Source organism: Dermacentor silvarum, chromosome 3, assembly GCF_013339745.2.
Source record: "Dermacentor silvarum isolate Dsil-2018 chromosome 3, BIME_Dsil_1.4, whole genome shotgun sequence".
Lineage (NCBI taxonomy): Eukaryota > Metazoa > Arthropoda > Arachnida > Ixodida > Ixodidae > Dermacentor > Dermacentor silvarum.
In genome coordinates this window covers 134,813,187-134,840,657 of record NC_051156.1, presented here as the reverse complement: position 1 = coordinate 134,840,657, position 27,471 = coordinate 134,813,187, and the positions used below count along the sequence as shown (strand labels likewise).

Below are 27,471 nucleotides of genomic sequence, written 5' to 3'. Positions count from 1 at the left end.
ACAAGGTAAACCTAACATGTTTATCACCAATATCGGCACGTAACAAGTGCTGGGTCGTCCAATATGAAAGGGAACAGCAGATTTGTATTAAAAGCCAGTAATTTTCCTTGTGTGTGCTTGTAATGAGGAAAAGTTCCATGAGTAGGATTCTTCAACAGGAGAACAACATAACAAATAGCAGAGAGTGAGGTTCTGACTTGCACATTTGCAGGAATTGCAATTCGAACATAGATGACGTGTTCCTGTTCATATTGGACAAGGGTGTACATACTTATAACATATGCATAACATATATCATAAAACATATCATGAAGGTATTTTTGTGTCGGATGTGGCTTCGTAATAAAAAGGCTTGACTGTAATGAGACGTAAGCTGCTGGCAGCTTTTGCATTCTTTGCATGATTTCGGGACTGCCAACGCATATTTGCAAAGTTTTCCGTTTGTCTGTGACAAAGATTGTTCATGCCTTGGCTACGGAGCAAAGTGCCTGTTCAGGGCATTTGTACTGAAGAAAGTCAAATTTCTTCTCTATAAAAAGTGGCCATCTTGCAAAATAAAGCATTTTTTAGTGTTTTTGTGAAGTGTATACAGTATGGCCCAGTGTTAAAGCGTAGGGGTGTGCGAATGTCAAATCGAATGAAGAAAATGAAGCTGAATATCGAATCGGATATTGATTATCAGAAGATATTTCTTATAATTTAATGCTTACAAAATTTGGTCAAGAAAATACAGTGCTGCACCTGCTTCGGAGTCTCCTAACACTGCATTACAAGAATGTAGCAAGCTATCAGTAACTACGGTACATAGAAATTAAGATGGTATACTTTACCGTATACTCCTATTAAAGGGAATACCAAATTAGTGTACCAGCACTGATTACAGCTCATTTATAGTACATGAAAGTCTGAAAAAAAATTTTTTTTATCAATAGAATTTCTGTTGAATAAAATCAAGTGCTTTCTTTCCTCTGAAACTAATGAATTCGTGATGTTCTGTTGTACTGAATGCCAGTGAGGTTCTCAGTGTAATAGTGGAGCGGTGTTTTGCGGTAATCTTTTATTTATTGCATAGAAAGTTATGCTTTCCAGTCTTTCTCCAAAATATAGAAGGTTTATCCCAACTTTAACAGGCGGGTTATCGTAAGGCCAATCTGCATTACAGACGAAAGGACCGCGTATCACGTGACTCGATCACCGCTATGTGTGTAGCTGGCGCAAATGGCAATGAGCAGGTGACGTTCACGCCGTTTCATAGTCGGGTTCGGTGTGACTTGCCGCCTCTAAAAGATTCTTAAATCTGGAGGGTGCCTCAAGTTCGTGTGATGCTCGCCCCCGCCTGCCCCCCCTTTTGTTTGCCGTGTAGTGTTTGCCGGCGGGTGTAGTAATGGACTGCAAGCCGTCATGGAGTGCTTTCCGCTAATAGTTTCGTATGGGTGGCTCATCAGTGATCGGTTCCGAGATCACGCCTGTGATTTAGATTGACGGCTCTCTTGAAGCAGCATGAATTTCGTCGCCGCGTATCTAAGACGACCTGCGTGCCTACTGCAGCTAATGGGCCCAATCTTCGCACATGCTTTTGCACTTGACGAAATATGCGCTGCTTTTTTTTACCGTTACGACTGTTCGGTGTCGCATTATCATTGTGATTGGCCCTGTTGACCCGGACGAACCTATATAGACAGTGGCGGATCTGGCCGTCACCGCCCTGTTCTTCAAATTGCGCCATTTGGGCGCCGTGTGTGCGATCCCTGCATCGGGCTGATGTCAGGGAGCGCTCGCATGGGGCAAGTCCACTATCACGTCAGATGGGGCTGCCCGTCTTCTGCACGCTTGGCGATTCTTTTTTGCTGAAAACGAAGTGAAACACTTGTTTGGGTGGCATCGAGCACAAGGATCTCCACTGTGCATGCGGCATTTGGCATTGCGTGGGTCTCTACACCGAATATATAAAATTTTCGAAAAATAAAGGAAGGTGGCTGGTTAAATACCAGCCACCTTCCTGTCGCTTTGTCTTGTGTGCCTCTCGATCTTACCTTTTTTCAAGTTTGCTGGAATTCTCTTAGTATAAGCGAACAGTAGATATTCGATTCGAGAATAGAATTATTCCAATGTTCACTGCTCAGTTTGATTCAGTGATATTCGAGTATTCGCACACCCCTGTTAAAGGGAACGCGCACTTAGTATTGTGCCATCAACATCGCTGACATGTAGCATAACGACCAAAGCACTAATATCTTTATTTATAAATTAATGTCTGATGAATCATATCAGCCACTGCTCTTTGATAAACATGACTAGATGGGCCAGGTATATTGATTTTATTACTGGATCGCTCTTGTCTTTAACAGTGAGCTCTATTGCACATGGGTAAATTTTCATTGGAGCAGACTGGTGATGGTGTTAGAATGAGTTCTGTGAAAAACAAAGAACGTAAACTTCATTGAGCGCGCTAGTGCATTAGTTCCCTCGGTGCATCCACAGTGGGTTGTGTGGGGAGAAAGAAGACTATTTCGTGCTTCTGCAGAAAATTTTGCATGCTTTTTGCTATTTTGTATAGTGCCTGCAAGTAGATCAGCTCTTGTCATACCCGTGTTTGACATCGACGGGCTTAATTAATCAAGAAAATGACGGGCTTAAATTGACGGGCTTAATTTTTGTTTTGGGTCATATTTTGTATAACTAGGTTAACTTCTGATGATTCAAGCAGAAAATGCTTCTCCCAATGCGCTTGAGTTTAAGCGATTTGACAGGAGTTGCATTATTGTTTTGGGATTATTCCAGATGTTGCAGGTGAGTGTAGATTGGTGAACTTGCTTCTCTCATTCTGTGCAGGCTGATGATGGCAGCGCAGCAGAGATCAAGGCCCTCAAGAGCCAGCTTGAGAACCTGCAAAACAGGTAGGATGAGAAGAAACAGAGTAACTTGAAGTGGCGCTCCAGAGGGTTGGTGTAGGATCTTAGGGCTTGTGGGCGTTTAACCTACTGGAAACCAACATCACTGTCGGAAATTAAAGGTGGCAGGGGCATGCACACTTGGCACAGGTGACCTGCACAAAGCCAGAAAAGTTAGTGGAAAGAGAGGTTATCAATAGCCGTGTTTGATGGGAGGACACTACTACTTGGTGGGAGAACTCTATCCATTTTGAGCGGCTGCTTTTTCTTAAGCTTGGAAGTGTATATGACATCCTTGTAGGGCCAAACACATTCCTGTGTGGACAGGTGCTTACACTTCTCCAATCGACGCTCAAGGTGCTTTTTCGGGAATTAAAAGAAAATGTCAGGAGTGATGTTCCCATAAGGAAACCGAGGGAATCTTGTGGTGGGACAGTTCGAGCTTTACTGCCGGCTAGTAAACCGCCTTGAAGTTCCCGCATCATCTCACCATGACATTGATTTTAATAGCGTCTGATTGGGCCTGTTTAATTGTTTATTGGTAAAGATGTACTACAGTGTATATTCTAACAGAGCCAAGGACTGAACTTAGCACGTTTTGAAAACTTTAACTGCATCGCAATGGTCCAAATACGAGAAAGTACTTCGAAATTTGTAATCTCAGCACTTACATACCAGTGTTGGAGTTGCGGCGTGAAATTCAGACAAAAGAAGTTTGGCTTTTATTTTCTCTTCTAACATTCTACAGCGATTACTGCGAAATTGACTGAAATACCGCTTTGAAAGAATATCCTATTAGCCTAAACTGACTTAGTGTATCTCTTTGGTGTCCCTTGAAGAGAACTGGAGAAGGAACAAAGGGAATTATGAAACATGGTTTTATGGCGCAATATTATATGGGACACGGCAAGATGCACAGGACAAACCTGTGTTATCTCAGGTCCTGTGCATCTCGCGGTGTCCCGTCTAAAATTGCGCAGTAAAATCATGTTTCATAATACTTCTCACCAACTAGCCCACCTTAGTGTCTTAAACAAAGGAAAACATAGGTCATGATGTGCTGTCAGGACTACCTGCCGCAGTGGCTCAGTTGACTAGGGCGTTGTGCTGCTGAGCACAAGATCGCGGGATCGAATGCCGGCCCTGGTGGCCGCATTTCGATGGAGGCAAAATGCAAAAACGCCAGTGTGCTTGTGTTGTAGTGCACGTTAAAGAACCCCAGGTGGTCAAAATTAATCCGGAGCCCTCCGCTATGGCGTGCCTCATAATCAGAACTGGTTTTGGCACGTAAAACTCCAGAAAGAAGAAGCGCTGTCAGGACTGCCTGATTAGGCAACCAGAAGTAAGAGCTTGAAAAAAAAAAAAAAAAGAAAAGCATGCACTTTTACTAGAAGTGTAAATTGATAACTTTAGAAACTTGGGACTTCGGCCTTCCCCAACTTGTCCCGTTTCGTCTGTCTTCATACCCTGCGCGGTGTAGTGTAGTGTTCTTTTTTACATGGATCTTCAGAAGTACATCCAACCTTTTAACCAGTACATCTTGGTGCCACCCACTGAGCACTTGGTTTCATTCATGTTCATTGCTAGTGAATAATAGAACAGAACAACATCTTTACCATATGATGCATTATGTGGATGAACTTGAAATGTGGGGGGCTTGTTGCGCGCTCTGTTCTTCAGATCATTCGTAGGGTTTTGCAAGTGCTGTAGAGTGCTGGTCGATTTTACAGAGACTGGCAGTCACTTCCTAAAAATGCTCAATCTATTTTATTCTAAAAATGCTGAATTCTATTCTGTTCTCAATTTTAATTCATGTGGGGTTGCCATGAAAGATGCTGCATTTTCATGCTGGCCCTTGAAGGAAGGAGAGTAGAGGTAGATGATTAGGTTTTTTAAAGAAAAACTTCATAGAAAAAAAAGAAAAAAAAAGAAAAGGGAGTACTACAGATAGTATGTGCTGTAATCAGGGGGCACACCTCCTTGACATCCGCTTCCTTTTCATTTAAATATTGCTTTTTGTTGGCTTTCACTCATACAATAAATAGTGGCTGATTATGATGGCAGCAAACTAAGTTAAATTTAAGTAGTGGCAGCAAGAGAGGCTTAATTTTTAAATATTTGTTGTGTAAGAACAGTTTCATATTTTTCCAGCTCTTCATTTGCATGTTGTGTTGCTGCCTTAGAGGGCTGACTTAGGTTGCCTTGTCAGTTGCTATTACGATGTACTTGAGACTGGCCATAGACCTTTTTGTTTGCTTGTAGCTAGTATTAATTAAGGCTGGCTGTTTGCAGTAAGGAGACAGCAAAGCACGGGTGCTTTGAGGTCATTTTTCTAGTTCATTCTGTTGTAGTACATTGCCCCGAGATCTCATACTCTGCACTGACAACTCAGAAAAATGCAACAAAAACGTAGTTTTCTGGTACCAAATCAGGCAGCTTGTGTTCTGGGATCTTTTAATGACGAAACACGGGGCAGCGCTCAAAATGGAGCCGCATCAGGTGCTATGTTTAGGGTGGTTATCTTATCAGAAGTGTCATCCACAGACACTTCAGTAATCTAAAGGGTCTTCTACAGTACGGTTCTGTTCACCTAAATCACTCAGAGGATTGGGAAAAAGGTCTGTATGCCTGTGCATTTGCTGTAGGATGCAGCATCGGGCTTTTGGTTTTGTACCATCTGCCAGACGTGGCTTCTCACACAGTAGATGGCATGTTGTGCGTGCAACTAACCCAAGAAATAATGCCTGTTCTTTTTTTTTCATCATGCATGCATTATTGCCAATAGTTCAGTGCAGTAATGCAATCAGTAGTGTGAAGGAAGCATGAGAGAAGGCTATGGTGTGCCTTGGGGAGGAACTCCTGCGCTAACAGGTGGCACTCTGCCACCCTCTCTCTCTCTCTTTTCCCTTTCTCTCTATCCCACTCTCTCTCTCCTTGCTTCATGTGGTAACTGAACCCTTCCACGACGGTAAGCGTGCAACCCCTCTGGAATGCCATCTGGGCCCTTGTTGCCTTTTCGCTCTTCTGCGTCGCCTACATCATGCGCTGAGTGCACACTTAAGCCACGCAGTGCTGCCTTGCCCGAAACCACGCGCTGTTGCATTCGTTGGCGACCAGCAGGCCTCTGTTAATATCTTCTCTGACAGACATTGTGCAAAATCTTGCAAGACAGGCTTTCTCTACAAGGACCTCAGCAAGATGGGGGACATTGCTTGAAAAATGCTGCAACGCAATGGAATTGAGGATGATAGCGTAGCATACACTCATGCCCTCCCAGCCTTGCCCTTGCTTAGAGCAGTGCCTCTCAAAGCGAGGCTTACAGAACACCATGCGTCCACAAGAGAGTTTAACAAGTGTATGCAAGCATCACTGCAGAAGCAGAACTGCAAGTGCAGTGGTGTACACAGAAGAATTGCAAGTACAATGGCTTCCACTGTTAAAGGGAACACTCTAATGTGCGGCTCTCAATTCGCTGGTACTTTTATATGCAAGTGCTGGTGGCTGAAGCTGTGTCAATGCACTGCACAGTTGTGTAGAAAATTTTCAGTGCCACCAACCGCAAGTCATCTGCTGTAAAGCCAGGCAATTGTACACTTGCTGCAGGGAAGGATTAGTGTATGCCGTATGCACACGTGTTTCCTTCAACAGCGGATTGTGCTGTACGTACTTGCAATGCCCCACGAACTAGCCCAATAAAATGTGTTAAAAGTGCAACTTCTATGGAGAATCACATCAGCCTCTTTGTGTGATGTAGTGTTCTGCAAATTAATCTAAATCAAACGCAAAGTATAAAAACATGTTGATGTCGACACTTACCTGGGACATTGAGGGTCCATGCGGGAACTGGGCCTTAGCACTCTTATTTGTGCATAGGCTGCGCTGTTTCCGCTGCAAACATACCATCCTTCAGTTTCCTTGGCAATAGCTCAGTATTATCTTTTTCTGCATGTTTCCACTTGAAACAGGCAAAGATGCTTGCTAGGGCGCTAAATGGTGATTGGTTCAAAGGTTCCATGATGGCCGGAAGTATTAGAATTACTGGTTTTAAGAAAGGGCACTACCCCCTTGCTGATGGCATTCTATCTGTGTGGAGAACAGTACTTGTAAGATCTTGTACTTTGTCTGTCGATGCTGCTTTGTTTACATTCTCTAGACATTGCTTCCCCCAAGCAATGCCTTGCATGGAAGCTGCACTGTTATTTCGTTGATACTGCAATTATTTGGTGAACCCTCTAGGCGACCGGTGAACGAATGCAAAGTGTTGATGGTGGCTGTGATTACTTTAGAGCAGTCACGGATGCGCCCTTCCCCTTTGGCCCCTTCAATGTTGCAGTGCTTGGTGCATAATATTGTTATGCCTGTTTTGTTGTCATGTTACGTGTCACTTTACTATGATTTCAGGCATGTTTACATGTTGATTAGCAGGGGGCTTCTCTTATTTGCCAGCTGTTGATCAATTCAAGTATTTATCATCCTCTGACCCCTTCTTTGTTTGGATGTTCACATAGTGCTTCATGATTTGCCTTGCTTTAGGTCAACATGTGCTGCTGTTACAGTAGTTTAGTAGTTTGAGAGCTTGTTTTCTATCATAGATGACACTCGTGAAGCAACGAAATCCTGCTTGCTGCATGTGTAGCAAGCTTATGTGGATCCCAGCAGCTACTTAGGCTGCGTTCCAATACTTGGCATAGACGGCTAAGCAGACAATGGCTATCTTAAGTCTCATTCTAATTCTGACGAAGCTGGCAAAAGAGATAGCTTCACAATATCAGCATCGAAGTCAAAAACAATGCAGGCTTCTTTGCTGTCGAAACAAGATGGCGGCTGAGCAGGATGCTTGGAAACTAGTCAGTAAGGTCGTCTGCACACAAGAAAGTGTAGTTGCGCTTTTCTGTACGCTTAATGTAAGCTACATTGTGTTTGTAATGGGTTCACACACACAAAGGGATAATGTGGGGTCTGTTTAGCTTTTTCTTTTTGTGGACGGGGGGTGGCGTCCAAGTCGCAGTGACGTCTTCCAAGTGCGTTTGATTGCATGAGCTTGGAGCTGTCTTCTGAGCAGTCAGAATAGACTGTCTTCAATGTTGACCAGAATTGGAACATAACCTAAGTGTCCAAAATGTTGAAGCTAGGAGCATATTTGGGGGGATGTTCAGGCTGTAAAGGATGTCCGTGAGATTTTGGGATTTTCATAGTTCCTAAGTTATGATGCTTTATCTTGCAAGGGGTTGTGATGACGTCGTATGTTCTGACGTGTGCGGATTTTGTGCGGTTTCATGCATTTCCAGTGCTGAGAAAGTTTGTAGTGCTACTGTGTTCCTCTCCTAGTTCTTGCTAGCTGCCTGTGCATGACAAGTTGACAATAGTGTTCCATAGAAGCCAGAAGTAGAACAAGTATGCTTTATTTTCAAATACTTTAGTCCCGGCTCACGTGCCTCCGGGAATAAGCATGGAAGATTAATATGTGGACTCATATGTACTATGTGTGAAATATGTGAAATGGTAGCTGAAAAGCTATACTAGAAAGCTTGAAAATGCGGCTGAGAAAATTGGGTCATACAGAAAAATAGAATTGATGAAAGGAACTACTATGCGAAGACTACCTTGAACTAAACTTTAAATTACAATCGTGATTGACAAGTTGGTTCACAAAATCATAGCTCATGTTTACATTGGCTGATGCACAATAGCTGAACTATGTTATTTCAACAAATACGCAGTGATTAAAATTACATTAGGGTGGACAAAGGCAAACAAGAAAGGATGCAGTGCGAGATAAAAACAGTCTAACTTTCATATTTGGAACTATGTACCAGAAGCAGCAAAGCAGTGCATTTTTTTTTTAAATGAAACAACACGCTGTTTTTGCTGCTTTGCAGCTGTTCAATAACTAATGTGACTGGTTAAGCTAAGTGCCAGGCAACACTTGGCCTATTGTTCAATGACTCATGTTCACTGATAGCTCATGCAGTATGCTGAATTTTGCTGGGTATGTGTTTAAACGGACACTAAAGAGAAATATAATTTTTCTAGTAAATTACCCTTCCACAGCATCAAGAAAGCCACTCATATCATGAGAAGAAGCTTGGTAAACAAGAAAAGATGCAAAGTGATAGACGGGTGGCGACTCGGCCTTAAAATTTCCTGCACCAACTTGCTACGATGTCATGAATTTTGATGGTCTCTGCTTGGGCCTAGTGGAACTTTTATCGGTAAAGACGGAATGCATTGTATTCTAAAAAAGGCCTAAGACTGAGCTAAGCAAGTTAAAAAAAAATTTGGCCAAGACACGAGGGCCTCAAACACAGCAAAAAAAAAAAAAAAAATACAGTACTTTTCAATCCATGATGTCATACTGATGCACTGTTGCTCTAGCTTCTGCGTAAAATTAGAGAAATCAAGCTTTGACCTTCATTTTCTGTTCTAATAATCAACATATTACCTTGAAATGAATGAAAATAGTGTTTTGAAGCATTACTTTATTAGTCTAAACTGATTTAGTGTTTCTCATTAGTGTCCGTTTAAAGGGAATCGACACTTCAATGCAAGGTATGTTGAAAATGTCAGCTGAGTCCTCTACAAGTCAGTTGTGCATTTCACGTGATCATTTTTTTGCTCACTATTATTGTATGTAGCCTTGGGCTGAGCCGCTCATGAGCTGGTGGGAGGCCGTAAGGAACAAGCGCTTGAATCATGCATATCACATGCTAACGCATCAGACGAGGGAGAACTTAATGTTGGTCATTATATACAATCGTTCCCAGTTGGCATCCTGCGAGGCTGTGCTTTTGCTTTTCACTTGTGTGGCTGGGAACTGTATTTCATCACTCTAACCAACCAAGCTTGTTTATCTAAATGTGCAGCAATGTCTCATAATGACATTGCCATGTTGCTGGGCATCTTAATTAGTGCAGCACATGCAAGGCAGTAATTGGCATCTATTTGTGATTGCCCTGCAGATGTTGAACAAACATTTTTTGTACACAGGGGCAGCTTTCAGTTGAGAGTTTGTGGCACACTGATCTGTTGTTAGACAACCATGCATGGTCAGAATCCAGCTGTACTGATTTAAAAGCTCAAGACCGGTATGCCATGAAATTATAACCGGCCAAAATAGTTTAAGAAGTTTCAGTCCCTTACTGTTTTGGTACAGTCGCACTACCAGTTTGGTGAACTAGGAGGCTGACAGGCCATGCTGGCCCCAAGTCAGACTGACAGCTCGGAAAACCAGATTAGCCTTGGGCGAATTGGCATACGGGAAACCTCTCAGGTGGAGTTCCGAGTTGTCAGACAATTTGACTGTGGGTTTCTTGCTTGTTGCATTCTGTCGACCTCTTTGTTGACCAAACATTTACTAACAGTTTATTGCCACTGCGCCAATATTGCATTGTAAGTCGAACACAAGATATTCAGTTAGTGAACACAATGAACATCTGTTTGTTGTTTGGACTGTTCACACTTACTGCCAACAGTAAGAGAATTGTTCTCCCACAATATCTCATTCCAATATGTCTTCTGTCATTGCAGACATTGCATTTGAATGGTCGATACTCACAATAAATGACTTGTGTTAGAGGCTAATAATTTCATTTAGCACTGGCAGTTGATTGTCATTAGCATGTATTGGCTCTCATTTTCTATGAGCATGCCTTAGTTCTAGTGCAATCTGTGGGGGCCTGTTATATAACAAGTACACATGCGGAACCAGCCTCTCTGTGTTTTGGAAGACACCATCTGTTTTTACAGCTTTGCACGTCTCTTTCCCTCTTTTGAGTAAAAGTTTTTAGTTGGGTTTAAAGTTGTACTAGCGCTAAACTTCCGTTTAACAACATGCTAGTCCAATGCCAATTACTGCCTTGCATATATCCCGATTTTTCTCCATCTGAGAGGTTTCCCTTCATCCAGTTCGCCTTAATGCTGCATTTTTTTTTATGCATGCCCCAGCCAAACTTTGTTTTTGTCTTCTGCTAACGCTTTCCTTCTAGGCTTACCATATCCATCTGTACTTCTATCAGTACTTGCTGCCTGAAGTGGTCACTAACTATGAGCTGTTGTCTGTTGTTAACTTACAATTTAAAAATTTTTTTCTTGATATTGTCAGGATTTTATAACTGTGTCACAAAGCGTACTACAGGGATTGTGGCATTTTGTGTTCATGATGGAAATCCATGCATACGAATCGAGAGTTACGCATGTGCTTCCGAGGTGAATGGGACTTCCAATGCATGCAGTTCAACCCACTGTGTTCATATGCTCATGCCAATGAACTTTTGTGGGGCGAGCAGGGGAATGACATGGTGAATGCAAGAGGTGTTAGGTGTACCAGCTAGAAGAAAGCTTTAATACATCTTATTTTAACCTGTGTGTGAATTAAGTTCAAAGTCATGTGGCTGGAAAGGGTGAAACCGGCGGAATTAATGTTGTTCACCTGTGTGACTAACTGGAGAAATGCTAATGCCTTTTTACACATATCCTGATGCAAGCTATGGCTGCCCGCAAAGACACCATGTATTTCAGAATGATGCTGTTGTTGATGTACTTTAAGATTGAATTTACTTGGCAACATGACAAGTAGGTTTAAGTTATGTCAAAATTTACACCTGGACTTGGCTGTTGAAAATCGCGCTGTAATTTGACTCTGTCTCAGTAGTTTCGTGCAGCGTGCAGTCAGTACATGAATTTGCATATTCTATGGCCCAGAGTATATGTCTGCTGTTTTCAGTTTAGAAAGGAGTGCATATTGAGAATTTGACCCTTATTCGAGATTCTCATGAAGTGGAACAACATAACGTTCTTGCGGTGTGCAAAAACCATTTGAGTGGTTTTTCCTCATCTGTCATTTATTGCCATAATTTCCTTGCATCTGTGTTAAGCTTCTGCGCAAATGGTTGTTTGCATCATTGGAATGCATACCTAAATCACTGCAGCAGTGCAGATCACCAGTTACTGTAATCTGAAAGCTGCTTTTACTTAGCTTTCTGGTCTAGTGTATCTTGCAGTTTCAATTTCTTTTGTCATTGTCAGGGGTTAGTATGCCTTCTGGCTTTATCTGTACTCCAAGATGTGCATTGACACTCTTGATCGCAAAAATAATTCTAGATGCACATTCGCTGAGCTATTGAAGAGAACAAGCTTTTCCAAACAGCTCCTCTTGGAGCCTACATGAAGCATTGGATTACTTTTGCAAAGGTTGTATTGATTTATGATCCCAAGCAGTTATGACCAAGGCTGTGCTCTGCGTCGCAGCACACTTAACTAATGAGACAGAGTGCAGGTTTACTGCTTTAGTTATTGTGGTTAGACACAGTGTTAAAGAATTGCTGATTGGTTAACGTCATGTCAGGTTGAATCGAGATTGTTTGAGGTTGTTTGAAGCAGGCTTGTTCTTTGTGCATGTGATCAAAAATAGCACCCATCTTACCATGTTGCAAATATGAACAGTTACATCGTACTCTGCCATGCAATAAAAGGCAGCGCTTTGAAATGTGGTCCGTGTGCATCCATTCTTTCTCGTGACTATATAGAGTGATATCTCGCGTTGCTGTCTTGCAGGTTTTAACAAGCGCCGACGTTAAGACAGAACAAAAGAAGGCGAACGCAGGACAACTCGCAACTTAACTTTATTTGAAACAGACGTAAAAGAAGCAAGGAAGGTGCACAGATCGCCCTCTGCATACACAATGAGGAGTATCACAGTCATCTTGCAATCCAGGAATAATAACCAAATGACAGCAGTTTTTCTAGAAACTAGGCACGTATGCATATCACTGAAAGAAGAGGTCCCCTTAGTTAGAAACAGTTTATGTCACTGTATTGATGGCAGTAAATAGCAGCCAACTAGAGGCATTTGAATAATAAGTGTCCGAAAAGATTTGAACATCAACATTATTGATTTAAATGTCCTTGAGTACATCAGTGCCTTTCACTACTGAAAGTCCTTGCAAGTAGACATCTTATAAATGAGAAGGAAGCGAAAGAAGATTGCATACTCTACAGCCACATGACAGTATCACTAACTAAACAAAGTAATCATACAGTGTCACATCCACATATAGTTCAGTTCACTGTATCTTAGTGTAGGTAGTTTACTGTATCAAAGCATCATAACAGATCACCACAGCTTGCTTTAATTGAAGGCTTAAAATGACTGCCTATGTAACCTAGCGGAGCAGTGTACAGCACTAGAACACCACATATCACTTCAGTGGTGAAATATGGTGATATTATTGACATTTTTTTAATATGTGGGAGTTTACTGACATTTTTTTTAATATGTGGGAGTTACAAACCTGTAGACAACCCAAGGCTAATGAACCCTCAGTTGCAAGACTATAAGTTATAATTTAAGAGTTAACCAACTCTACATGTTTTCACAGTAGCTGGTGTGTATGTAAAGCAACAAAGCCTCACAGAGGAGCAACGTTTACAAGGATGGCTTATTATTCCCAGATGAATTGGCCTGACACTTGAGACTAGAAAAGGCAAGCATGCAGCTGCCACCTGAAAGGGTGTTTCTCCTTGAAGCCTCCATTAACCGTAGTTATTCCATAGTATTAGGCCTTAGTTAACAATTTTAAAAAATGTGATTAAAATTCTTAATCTGAATATGAAATGCACGAGAAGGGCTGTTTGATTCATATTTTAAATTTTGAATATCTGCAAATGCCCACGCGAAATGAATTTGGCATTCTGTGAGAATTGCTTCTCGCTGAGTGTTGATTTCCGAGCACCATGGCTACGGCAGCCATGTAGTTGCTGCAGCTTTGCCCGGTGATGTGCATCACGTTTAATGTATAAAATGCTGTACAAAACCTGTATGGGACATCGTCGACGTGCCTATACACGCAATACTTGTAGTGTGCTGAGGCCAGTGACAAAAGTTGTACTGCGTGGTGAGTGCGCTAGAGTCTGCTGGCATATCAAAGTTTTGAAAGTTTTCATCTTCAGATTCTAGTAATGTGTACATTGACAGAGGCCTCTCTCTCTGTCTCTCTTTATCATTACGAAGGCAGAGGTCAGGTATGAAGCATTCTAAAATACTGGCAGTATTGATTGTCGGTTGTGAAGGAAAGGCACAGTTTGCGGGGAGGAGTGGTCATCCGCCGAAATTATCAGTGACATGCACCCTGCACTACAAGCAAACATGTAAATTACTGCTTGTTAGCATATGGCCGCGCATGTACCTTAAAAAAGTTGTAGCCTGTCTGCATAGATTATTACCACTTGTGGAATACTGCACTCGTCTTGTGACATGTGTTCGACCACACAGCATTATAAATATGTCCTCGTGTTTCACAAATGGTCTTCTGAAAAGAAAGGAAAGAAATAGCCAATATATGTGTTTACGAAGGTTCTGTTTGCCAATACCTGTAAGACAACAGCTAAGTAGAATATGATTGATATAGTTGCAATAATAGTTCTATGTGCTTCAATTGAGCTCAGTTTCACAAGCTCAACCACCAGAGCTGCTGCTCATATCTGTGTATTCCATAAACACTAATGCATGCTTGGACAGGCTGGAATTTACTGGTACAGTTGAGCCTTAATATAATGAACATGGATATAATGAATTATCTGACATAATAAAGTAAATTTAAAATGTTTCTTGCCAGTATCAGCATGTAAGGAATACATGCTTAAAATCAATATTAGCTGTAACGAATATATTTTCATGTCAAATGTTACTTTGTTATAATGAGTCTCAAATGTATGTCTTCATGAACACATCCAAGTGCCGTTGAGGATAGCAGTGGATTAGGTATTTGCGGAATAGAACTGCACAGGACATGGATACTTGGAGATTGCTTGAAGAGGCCTTCATTCTGCACTGGACATAAATAGGGTGACGATGATCCTTACTGTTTGGTTGAATTCTTGTAGCACTGAGACTGACTTAACTGTTACCTCGGTGCACGCTCATGCACAGTGGGCTCCAGTGCAACATGTCACTGCTGTTGTGGCTGCTGCTTCTGCCGCTGCCGCTGCTATTTTGGTGTGGCTGTGTGTGGCTACTGGCTGCGGTATGAGCGCATGCATTCGCAACCCCCCACCCAGGGAGCAGCAACTTTCCCAGGCCAGGGAAGAGCTGCGGACCATGCTGGAGCAGGCCAAGGGCAGGGCAGAGGAGGACCAGCGCAAGTTCAGCCAAATGGCGCAGGAGGTGCGTTCCTCTCTTATGCAATTTGCTGTGCGTGCCGCCACACAGCAGGCAATAAACAGAGGCTGAGATTATGGGCTGCGAGATGGTGCCTGCAAATAAACAACCCTTTTCGTTGCCACCCACAAGGTGGCCCTGCACTCACGGCCAACATGTACCTTGGGAGTGCACGCGCAATCTGAGAGGCCATGTTGCTAGCGAGCCTCTCTTGGTTGTCTGCTGTGTGGTGCATCATCTTGGCAGTTGTAGTGGGAAACACAGTGGGCTGCACATGGTGTTGCCGTTGACCAACAGTGTGTGGTGTTTTCTGAAGTTGCTTTAAATAAGATGTATTTATTGTACCCCCTGTGGGTTAACTGTATACCAAGATGGAGCTTGTAGTTTTGCCCGAGGATAATAATAATAATAAAAAAAACTTGTAATGATAACGTAAAACTGGAAAGGCAGGTCTGTTTTGACAACTTGAACAAATTGGAACTGCAGAAGTAGTGCTACGTGGAATGCAGATAACTTTTTTTAACTTTTGAATAAAAAGAAAAAAAATCTTGGGAGAAGCATCTTCAAGTTGCACTAACCATTGCACAAACCAGAGAGGCCCACTGAATTTCTTATGCATTTTGCTGGCATCTTGCAATGTTGATCAGCAATAGCCCTTTTATCAATCGCATAGATATTAGATATAGCCATAGATATAGCAATAGCACAGAATAGATTAGCACTAGCCCCAAGACGATTTTGACAGGTGGCTGGCTAAAGTACAATGTCTAAATGCATGTAATGCTCTCATTCAATTCATTAGTCATACATTCTTCGAAAAGTCAGACGTTGTTTTAAAGCAAAGCTTTCTTTTGTGGAACCTGATGGGTTTTGATGCTGCGGTGGTTAGACTGCAGAGAGGAGGAATGTGGAGAGGGGAGTTGTGGGGAGTAGGTGCTCTGGTGAGGAGTGGATAAACAAGAGGTGCGCATGAGGAGAGAGTGTGTTGTGAGGAGAAAGGCGCAAGCTATCATCTGCCACCGTGGAGCAGGGGATGAGGGGAGCAGGGAAGGACAGGAGTGGACAACCATGTTCGGTCGGTGGGAGCAAGGGGACAACTAACATTGTATGTTGTGTAACACTACTGTATGCAACAAAAGCGAGGCACAAATTTGTAACTAAGTTCGCGCTCATCCGTGCGTCTCCCTATCATAACTGCGCTGGATTGTAAGGTGCAGCCATGCAGCAGCCATAGTTAATGACAACGCTTCAAGTAGGCAAGAAAAGAAAGAACAGAGTTGGGCACAGTATGGTTAAATAAAGCACAAGGCTTCGCTTATTTTGACAATCACCTTTGATGGTTTCTGCAACAATTCTCGTTCATAGGTCTTGCTGTGATATGTGCCTTTGTTGTGCTAGAGAGCTGTATGATGCAGGGGAGCCTTTCCAGGCTGGCCAACCCTCTTTCACTGGGCCGATTATTTGCTATTCAAACATTTACAGCTGCATTGTCTTCTTTACTTGCGTAGGTGTCCCAACTGGAGTCCGAGCTGGAGCGCAACAGGTCGCTCCGAGAGCTGCTGCAGAAAGTGCAGGACGAGAAGCACCAGCTCGAGGCTAAGGTGGCCGAGCTGAAGGCTGCTGCAGCCACTGCATCAGCTGCAGCTGTCAACGGCAAGGCCTCCACTCCTGCGGCAGCCACAAATGTCAGCAGTGCACATTCGACGGAAGGCGGAGGTGAGGACGCGAGGGAACCAGCTGTTGTAGCTGTAGTGTTCTACTGCTAAACACGAGGTTTGATCGCAAGTTAAATTGGCAGCTGAGGCGGCAGCCTTCCAGTAAGGGTGGGTTGCAAATGCAACTGTGTAGGTAGATTTAGGTGCACATTTAAGAGCCCAGGTAGTCAGCATGATTTACTACGGCACGTTTTGTTACCCAGGTATTACTTTCGAATGTTGAAACTAGTGAACCAGTCAAGTACACTAGCCTTCCTTGTTTAAGCCTCCCTCTTACCTGCTCTCTTTTTCTTTTTAGAACACCTAAATAATTAGGCAAGGAGGCTGTAATGTTAAATTTACATGTGCCTTGATTATTTGACACCCTTTTCAGGTGATCTACTCACTACTATGATCATTCACACACAGTAGCTGCGATAGGTTTTCAGTAGGTGCATTTGATGTTTGAATGTTTGCAGCACATCTGCCATTGCAGCCAGTCTGGAACTGTGTAGATGCAGTGGTGTGGAATTAGTCGTGAGAGCAACATTATTTCTTCTTGCACGTCTGTCACATTGCCATTTTTTATCCTCATGAAAGTCAATCTGCATTGCACTTTTCCAAGTGCTATCAAAGTGCAAGGTGTGCATGAGTATAGCAGGATCAAAACCAAGCGTTTTTGAATATGGCGTTGGGTTTTATCTACGTAGACACGAGCACACTCTCTAGTACCTGTGCGACAGGTGCGTCATGTGTGTGGTGCGACTACATGTATGCATATTTCGTGTAACTCATAAGCTCATGTACTGTGTGACGCCTGTGCTTAAAAGGATGTTCCACATCTGCTGCCATGGCTATGAGCAGCGCTGGCCAACACTCCCAGCACTAATCCTGTGCACATACATGAATGCCCAAGAAAGTGGACAGAAGGATGGCCGTTGCGACAATCTAATTGGTAAAGCTCGGCCCTCATTATGCGGAATGTGTGGGTTTGGCTCCCATCTGTGGCAAGCTGTCTTTTCGTCCAGTTTCAGGTCCCTTTTCCTTATTTTTTCTACGTTTCAATTTAACACAATAATTTTGACGATGTTTCTCTGGCTTCGCTGCCTGTTTGCATCATACAGTCGACTTCTGTTAATTCGACCCTGGCAGGACCGACGAAACTGATCGACTTATCCGGTGGGTCAAATAAAATAAGATACAGAAAAAATGGCAAAACACACTGCTGATTCGTCTGGTAGTATTTGTCCGATTTTAACACACCCCCATATCAAATGCGCCCACTTTCTATGTGGCCAAAGTAGAGAGCTAACGTATAAATGACATTAAAGCTCCTAAGTAGAAATCTAAAGTAATCTGTTGCACGATGGCGGGCGGCTTCCTAAGGTTAGCTTTGCTGCATATTTTGTAAAGTAAGCTTCGTTGCAATGCACTCGTGTATGTGGTAAGGCATACAAACCCCGTCGAATGCGGTTATGGTTTCATATCCGATTGCACCTCACAGGCAATTTTCGGCCCAATTTTCTTGGAAAGGCGCACATTAGAAATGGATAAATACCATAATCAGACATTGTGAAGTACGGTTATTGCTTGAAAATCTTTCTAGGGGCATGTCAAAAATGGCCATTTTCGACAGGAGATGTGTGTTCAATGCATTCACTGTCCCCTAAGCTCCACCGAGACAGACACTGCCACTAATGGCGTTGCTATTGGGGTCACCATAGGAGTCAGACATGTGCATGTTGACTGGTCCAGTTTGAATTACTCGGCAAAGCCCAATTTATGGATCGGAATAAAGGAAGTTGGGGCCGATATAAATGCATCAACGCTGGATGGGACCTTCGGTTGGGATCGAATTATACGAAAAATCGAATTAATCATAGTCGAATTGATGAAAATCTACTTTAGATGGTTTTCAAAAAAAGACCGAGCCCCTTTGTCCTTATTATTCTTGCATGCGGGAAGAAGTGTGGCAGGCAGTGGTAGTCATGCATGTGCTGTGTGGACGGACACCATGGAAGCACTGTGGAGGCTATTTGCCGGTGCAGAATTATACGGCACAATTGCCACTTATATTCCACGTTTCTTCTCCTAGTTAAGGGCATGCTTAACCATGTATTTCGCAAACGTGTCTACCATTCGTGCCGTGTTGCTTCTTGAGCATCTGTAAAGAGTTTGCAAGGTTTGCCCCCCCCTGTTCTCCTTATGTGCTGGCTGTTTTGAGTGCCGTCTCCACAGATGCGTGCAATTCCCCTATCTTGCTTTCCAGGTGGTGACCTAGCCCTGAAGGAAGAGAGAGACAATCTTCAGATGCAGGTAAGGCATTTTTCAGCTATGTGTGAAGGCACGTGATGAATTAGGGTAAGAAGCTTGGTGCCTAAGCTGGTGCACATTGCAAGAACAAAGCCAGCCAACAACGCAGATAAGTAGAACAAGCAAAATACTGATAAGCTGCCACTGACATGTTAACTGACGGCTGTTCTTAGCTAAAGTGTTTCTGCTTCAAAGTGAACTGCTGTCTTTGTTGCACTTGGTGCTGATCCTCTGTGCTTTCTGACTGTGCCTTCTTAACTCTTTCATGGTCAAAATTTTTCTTACGTGGCACAGGGGTCTACTTGCGTGGTTTTCCCTCGAGACATAGCTGAAGATTTCTGATTTTCTGAAGTAATATTTGCGGAAGTACTCTGGTAGGAAGTATTTTTCTCTTCCTGTAACTTCCTGCCCAATAGGTGCACCGAAGAAATAAAAATGTTGCTTCTTTTGTGTTACATGAGAAACTGCAGAGAACACTTCAGATGCTTTTCTATAGCTTAGAAAGCAAGAAAAAAAAAACAGCTTAGAAAACAGTTCTTCACCTTCCGTGATACTATGTTGCCTAAAGCAGGGGTCTGCACCAAGTAGCACAAGGCAGCCATGGGAAACGTACCATGTTCGCTTCTCTGCTACCTCTTTGGTGTAGTGTCGGCACATATCCACAACAAAACACACTCGCAACAAATACCGAATAAATGATGCTTTTCTGTTGCTAAAAACTTTTTTCTTTCAACACTTTTACGCACCTTCCAAAGCCCTAACTAATGCGAAACGATCCACCAAACAACATCACCAAGAGTGACACAACTTGCGGAAAGCGTTTGTGATAGATTTTTGCAGCAACAGAGGGCACCACTGTATTAAAAAAAAAAAAAGCTTTAAGTTTCGGCAAGATGGCAATGCATTCCTGTGGTGTGAATAATGCTTCCTGCGGCCTTGTTACACACATGTAGCAAACGAGAAGTACGCTTCCTACTGCCTATGGTAGGGTTAAAATGCTTCTTGAATGAATGAATGAACTTTTATTTCCCTTTTTAAGAAAGGGGAGGGGTCGGGGGGGAGAGAGGGAGGCCTGTGTGCTCCAGTCTTAGCACCTTCTGCTGCCAGACGTCCGCCTACCAGTCGTGGTAGGCCTCCGCTACCTCCTCAGTCCACCTCAGGACTCGGTCCTGCAGGGTGGGATCAGAGCTGCGCAGGGCAGTCTCCTACAGCTCCTCGCTACTGATTAATGGTTTGAGATGGGGGGGGGGATATTTGATGGGGCATTTCCACATTATATGGGAGAGATCTGCTGTTTGGACAGGGCAGAAGCGACACTTGGGTGTCGGGTATGTGTCGGGAAAGAATAAGTGCAAAGTGCATGGGGTAAGAAAAGTGCGAGTTTGTAGTTGGCGCCACAATATTTCTCTCTGGCGCGTGCTCGGCACAGAGAGAGGGGGATACGTTAGGCGTTGGCGTTTGTAATGTGTGCAAATTTCATGGAATGTGATGAGTGCGTCTTTATTGGTCTGTTGTTGGGAGTCATTGGCTTCTTGGGTAAGGCCCACATTTCCGTTCACTCGGTCCGTGAATCCTCGAGCAGCAGCATGAGCCATTTCGTTGCCTGGTAGTCCTTGATGTGCTGGAGTCCAGATGAGAGCGGTGTAGTTTTTCGGCGGGTGAGCGACTAGTAGAGAGTGCACGAGGTTTGTAATGTAGCCGCTACTGAAGTTCCGGATAGCAGTCTTCGAGTCACTGATGATGACATCACAATCAGGTAGCCCCGATGCGAGTGCAATGGCGGCCTCTTCTGCGTCACCCGCTGAGGTGGTCCTGACTGATGCTGAATGAACAGTGTTGCCCTGCTTGTCTACGACCGCTAAAGCATAATGATGTTTAGTTTTATAGGCTGCGGCGTCCACGTAGTAAACTCCTTCCGCCTGTCCATAGCTGCATTGTAGTGCCTTGGCTCGAAGTTTCTGGCGTTCGACGTGAAATTCGGGGTGCATGTTTCTGGGTAGGGGTTGGATGTGGTATTGGCCGTGTATGTTCAGAGGAAGTTGATTTCGCTTGTTCTCGTTGAGTGGTGGGGCCAGTGGCGCACCGACGGGGGGTGATTCGGGGGTTGTAACCCCCCCCTGAGGCCGACTTAACCCCCTCTTTTGTTTAACCCCTTTTCTTTCCTTACGCATTTCAGTACTGCAACTAAGATGTAAGACGCGCAATCGTCTGCACACTCGCAAAAAGCGCATTTTTTGACAATTTCCCCCGAAGAAAGTGAAATTAGCGCTCTTTAGATGGTATTGGCAAACTGTCAACCCCCCCCTGGCAGAGATCCTGGGTGCGCTACTGGGTGGGGTGTAGTGAAGTTGTCTCAGGATCTCACGCCCAGCTTCAGTGGTGGAGAGTCTGTGATATTGTGATGATAGATGTGCTTCGGTTAATTCTTCAAAGGTATTAATTGTGGCTGTGGCCATCACCCTCTGTGTGGATGCTCTAATCGGAACACCAAGAGCGACTTTGTGTATCTTGCGGATCAAGCAGTTTACAGTGTCCGCTTCCTTCCTAGAAAGTGAGAGATATGGTAGTGCGAAGGTGATCTTGATTAGGACAAAAGTACACACTTTTTCAGTGAAGAAGGCAACGGCCTCGCAAGAAGCATTTTAGTTCCTTCGAGAGAAGGAACTAAAATACTTCTTGCGAGGCCGTTGCCTTCTTCACTGAAAAAGTGTGTACTACAGTTCTTTACTGCTGCAGCGCGGTACACAACACAGTCGAGAATAAACTAAACTAGTAACAAAAAGGACTAATTGAAGCACTACTGGCAGCTGCACACTCTCTGTGATCATGTACTTAATTAAACCTCAATTTTATGAAGTTGATCGGACACGAGAAATATTTACCTAAACCGAGAACTTCGTTAAATTGAAAAAAACTTGAAACACTCATTTGAATAAAACGGTACTTATTTAAGGGTGAAAAAAAAAGTGTAATTTTTGCTTGCGTGGAATTTGTTGCACTGAGAAAGTGCAGACTAAAGCTGCACTGTGAAAACACTACTCGTTTCAACTCTGCTGTGACAGAGCAGTGGGCGCCATCTGGTTAGCTGACGCTGAGCTTGAAATGCTGAGACATTGTAGCAGGCAGTTTCGTAAAAGGAAAATGACCTGCTTCAAACAGGCGTGATAATCAGTCTACTGTATCACTATGCATTTTAATATATATTGAGTTATTTTGAACACAGTATGTTTCCTGTGACATGTTTCTTTACCCACGATTTCCCCTCCCCTCCCCCCAGAACTTAATTAAATCACTTCGGATCAGATTAAATCAGATCACTCAATTCACTTAGGTTTTTTATATGGAAAATGTTGTAAAGTGTGCTTCATTAAATCAAAATTTGACGGTGGTGTAGTTGCTACGTGGTAAATTGAGTTATCTGTGTTGTTACCGGGTTTCACAGTAATGAGATGCTGGCATGCCTAGAGGAAGGGGACAGTAACATTGCTTCTTTTTAAATTACAACCACTTAAATATGAGTGCCACACTTTGTCAGCCACTTTAAACATGTCGTGTTTTAGGTGGACTTCCTCAACTCTATAATTGTGGACATGCAACGAAAGAATGATGATCTCAAGAGGCGTATCGAGGTTCTAGAAGCAGGGCCTACACTCGACGACATCGACATCAACCTGTAAGTTAATCTAATGTGTTTGCATTCCTTCTCTTTCATGGTGATGTGCGCAAAGCTAGGCGAAGTGATACTACCAATTATATTTATTTGATGGTGGTGGCGGTGCTAATGTGGGTTCAGCAGTTCATGTCTTTGGAGCTCACTACTACAGTTAACAAATGAATGAGTACATAATATAAATAAATACATGAAAAAAAAAACATGGCTTTAAAATGGCTCAAATTTTAGGTGAAGCTGGAAGATTGCTATAGCTGCTGATGCGCAGCAGCCTTCAGTTTCCATTTATAATTCGTTCATGCAATTAGTTACAAGAAATGATATACAAACTTCATAAGAGGTTTTGCCATTAGCTGGATTCCTTGATAGGCTGTGCAGTTGAGAGATAATTTTTTGTTTGGTTTCTCGTTAACCTCTATCAAGCTGAACTTCTGGTAATATGAGAAGATTATTCTAGTGTTCCTTCGTATCTGACATGTCTTTTTATTAGGCTGTGAAACCAGAGCATGACGTTCTTATCGCTGTTGTGAGGAAGGGCAAAAAAACGCAACCTTGCTCACTTCCACTTCCAGCAATGGCATCAAGGGCCCCGTGCCGCCGCGCTTGTTCTGCGACATCTGTGACCGTTTCGACGTGCACGACACGGCCGACTGCCCCGTTCAGTGCAGCATGGACGAGGAGATGGCAACGCACAGCCACCACGGCTCTCCCAGACGCTCGAGTCGACCCTACTGCGACATCTGCGAAATGTTTGGCCACACGAGCACAGAGTGCGACCCTAGCGAAACCTTCTGAGGGTGGCGTCGTGGGTGTAGAACTTTTCAAGACTGTGGACTTGCCGCGATTCATTTCTTCGAGCTCCCAAAAGAGGTGCAACGGTCTCTGTGTGTGCTGTTCGGGAATTAAGGCCACAAGGTTTAGTGCCGTAGTGTGGTTTGATAATATGGGGCTAAGTGAAGAGAATGTGAGTGCTACAGTGGTGTTTTGTAAGCAAACATTCGTAGCATGTCATTTCTTGTTGCGTTCAAATAGGTGCGTATCACCGTTGTTCCCAGTTAGCACAAAAGATGTGTTTTCGCGGATCATTATACACTGCAGCATGGTACAGAGCTCCGGCATCTTTTGAAGTTTGTAGTAGTTGTTCTTGTTGTTGTTTTCTTTATCTTGCGCACAATTTTTTATTCTAAAAGTAATCATAAATGTGTGCTAGGTCAGCTGTTCCACGTTGAGCAGTGTTGAGCTTAGTAAAATATTTTATGGGGCACTCACCAAACCCTCTACAGTTGTATAGAGAGTCACATGTGTGCGCACAACGAACTTTGTAGTTTTTTTTTGTCTTTCTTCATTTTGGTCACTCTAGCGTTGACCTCTTTTTTTCTGTGAATTTGTTTTCCCAACGAATTGTAGGTAAGTGAAATTTTTATGCGTGCGAGAATTGTTGTTGTCCAACGCACTTACGTAGATGGCATCATTACTTTTCAGGCTGCCTATAGCCGCATTGTAGATACTGTTAACACACATTATTAGCTCTTGTTTTTCTGGAGAACTTTGGGTGAGCTTTAAATATTGAGCTTCTCTAGCGAACTTTTATGTGAGCACAGCAACCTGTGAACGTGTTTCGCTTCCATGTTGATTAATATTCTGGGACGTTTTGATGCTCTGAACAGTTTATAAAGGTGCAGAAGCTGTTAGGAACGCAGTCGCATGTTATCGTTGTGCATAATAAGAGGTCATCAAGGTGCTCCTGCGTTTATTGTTCAGGCTGTGGTATATTTCTCGGAGCTTGCTGTCTGACTATGTACACGTGCTCAGGATAGCAAGGTGTTCAACGTGACAGCTAGCGAGCGATTTGTTTCGCATGTAAATCGGCAAACCTCTGCTTGTTGGTGCATGTAAGTGGGCACATGTAAGTGCCAATGTTGAACCAACACAGAGGAAGTTGTCTGATAGTGTTAAGGATGCTTTAACTGCCTGGCAAACTGTGTCGCACTAGTTTAGGCAGCAGTTTCCTCTACCGCAGAATTTCAAGGGGCAGACTGCCGTCCAGGCCTGTTTTTATCATTCTCGGCCTTTGTTGCCCATGTTAACAATGCTTGCAATGTTTCTCACATGATGAACAGGGGGGTCTACAAAGCTTTGGGAACTGAGGATGCCTTCAGGCTAGTCTTTCGTGACAGCCGCAATTAGCAAGAGGCCCACAAAATTTTGCCACAATATCGGTTCAAGGCTGGTGATAATAGCTGCGCTGATCACCTTGCATTGCCTCTGTAAAGCTGAACATTATTTTGAACTTAGGAACAGGATTTGTTAAAGAAATTTTTATTTTCTAACTAATTAAGGCATTGCTGAACTTCATGCTAGCAGTAGAAAAATTGGGCAAACTACAGAGAAAGCAAGGTCAGGTTGGCTGTTCAAGTTCTTTCTGTCTGATTGCTTAGTTTAAACCTTAACGTAAATTGGATGCATTAACAGTCATTTCCAAGTCTTTTTCGAATCACTGTCCAACAAAAAGCTCCCACGAACTGTTATTTAATACTATTTATTGGCACATTTAGCCAAAGCCAGAAAGAAAAGATTGAGCTGTAGGCGTTTGAGGAGGTTTAGTTGTGTAATTTTAAGTTTTAAAATCGCTTATTTCTTTGAAAAAGGTTTAATTTTTAAAGTTAATGTGTACTCCATTTCATACATAACAGGCAACACTGCCGAGGCTAGAGAGACTTTTCTCACTGCTTGCATTATTGACTTAAACATAGTGTGTCATATATGCAAGAAAGATGCATACGTATGCGTCATATAATTCAGTGTAACATTAACTCTTGTACTGTTATGTCACAAAATATAACGTAAATATTACATGGAAGTTGTCATGGATCCGAATATATTAGCTACCGAACAAGCAGAGTGACACGTTGTTACTACCTACAGCCACAGCATACCACTTTCGCTGCCAACTAAAAAATAATAGTATGTCGCAAGCTGGAAGCACAGAGGTGTACAAATATGGGATTCAACGTACCTTTACTTCTGCAAGTTATAGTTGTAACATGTAAAGTGTCACGTATAAAAAAAAAAGCAACTGCGGTGTGAAACACGTGGAGTAAGGCTTCGATGACTGATTATACTTGCGTAGCTTTCACAGCGTATCCTGCTAAGTATGAAACTGAGTATAATGATGTTTCATTCTCTTAATTGTTGAAGTAGTATAGGATTTGTGAGGACTTATCTAGCTTTAAGTACATGCCATTGTTTTCACGTCGCCACTTAAAAAAATATTTTTGACATCAAAGGGTTAGAACAGCTCCAGAGTGAATTACTCATTTTCTCTATCTGTCAGTCACTGCTTCGTATTGCTGCTGTTTTTCGTTTAATCTCTGCTGTTCATAGAATCCGCCATCACTCTTCTAAATGTGCCTCGCTTTTGACACGAGTTGCTTTGGGTCTTTCACTTGTCATGCGGCAGTGCAGCTGAGATCGCACTATTCAGTGCTTAAACATGCATAAAATTTTTGCACATTTCTTGCAACGACCGTCCACATACTAGTCACTGCGGTGGCACTTGTGCTGTTCTGAAGTTGAGTTCCTGTTTATGTTTGCAGGAAATGTGTTCTCAGAGTCATTCATGTAAAAGAAAGCTTATTTACCTGTCTTTTTTTCCCCCCTCGCAAGCAGAAATACATGTGGGGTTACGAAAACTGAAAAAAATTCAAACCCCAACATATACCCCCCAAAATGTGCCGTTATGTGGGGTACAGTTCAACATTTGAATGCATTTTGCTGTGAGAGCTAAAACCACAGTTTGCTGAACTGATTGTCAAATGCAGAAACTGTATAGAAATGAGGTCATTGATTCTAGCATCTGAGAATTGGAATCCAGTGATACCAATGGCTGTTGACACGTGACTTTGCCAGGTGCTTCGTGTGTCACATCAAGATTCTGCGACAGTATGCCTACATGCAATTCCTGCATATTTTTTCTATGCTTGTAATGTTGGAGATTGTAGGAGCACGTGTTGATTAAGGCAGTTCTTCAACATGCACATTGCAGTTTTTTTATGCCTGTGAGATACCTCTTGTTTTTATTGCTGTTCAGGTTCGTGCTATTACTATTGTCTGCTACATTTGAAACTGCAATGTGTCTCTGTCCACCTCAACTAAGTGATATGAAAGCTGTAATCTCACTGGCATGCTTGGCTTGTTGCAATATTGACTGAGTGCCTTGTGATGGGGCAGCTATCTGTACCATAGAAAGAGGGTTATAATTTGTTTAAGGCATATATCAGTGCTGAGAAACGTGGTGTTACTTGGTTGCACAAGCTGCACGTTTTTGCTGGATGTGTCGAGACCGGCAACAACAATTAACTTTGTTTCTGTCAACATTGTGACTGATTGTGGCAAATGAAAAATGCTGTATACTCCTCTAGATTGCCAATTTTACAGAATGTTTATATAATGTGTTCAGTTTGCAAGGTGCAAATGTTGGCAGTTATAGTGCTGAATCTTCGAATTAAAGGAATATTTTAAAGAAAATTCACCATTCAGACTGCTCCTACCTTTTAAATCTATAGTAGGGTACGACTTTAGAAGTCAGCGGCATTTGCCTCTCAAAGGCTGATGCATGCTCCACCAATGGGTGCGCACTTCAGACTAACATCATGAGCTGGACAGCCAGTGACCCCGCCGGCGAAGAACATGGCCACCCGCGCTTCGAACTGGGCAGAGTTGCGTCAGCTGTGTGTGTCTGCCCTTCGT

General features: G+C 43.0%; 1 protein-coding gene across 6 annotated transcripts in view; it reads left to right on the top strand.

Moving 5' to 3' along the window:
- The window catches only part of LOC119445796 (CAP-Gly domain-containing linker protein 1), a 139,685-nt gene extending 112,436 nt beyond the window's left edge, over nt 1–27,249 (top strand). For 5 of the 6 annotated variants that reach the window (XM_049663648.1, XM_037710077.2, XM_037710075.2 and 2 more), the window contains 6 exons: nt 2,833–2,897; nt 14,946–15,051; nt 16,554–16,761; nt 19,009–19,055; nt 22,613–22,725; nt 23,295–27,249. In XM_049663648.1, coding sequence (XP_049519605.1) covers nt 2,833–2,897; nt 14,946–15,051; nt 16,554–16,761; nt 19,009–19,055; nt 22,613–22,725; nt 23,295–23,517 — 762 coding nt within the window. In that variant the 3' untranslated portion in view covers nt 23,518–27,249. The other variant, XM_037710079.2, reaches the window with a different exon arrangement.
- Nucleotides 27,250–27,471: the final 222 nt, after the last annotated feature.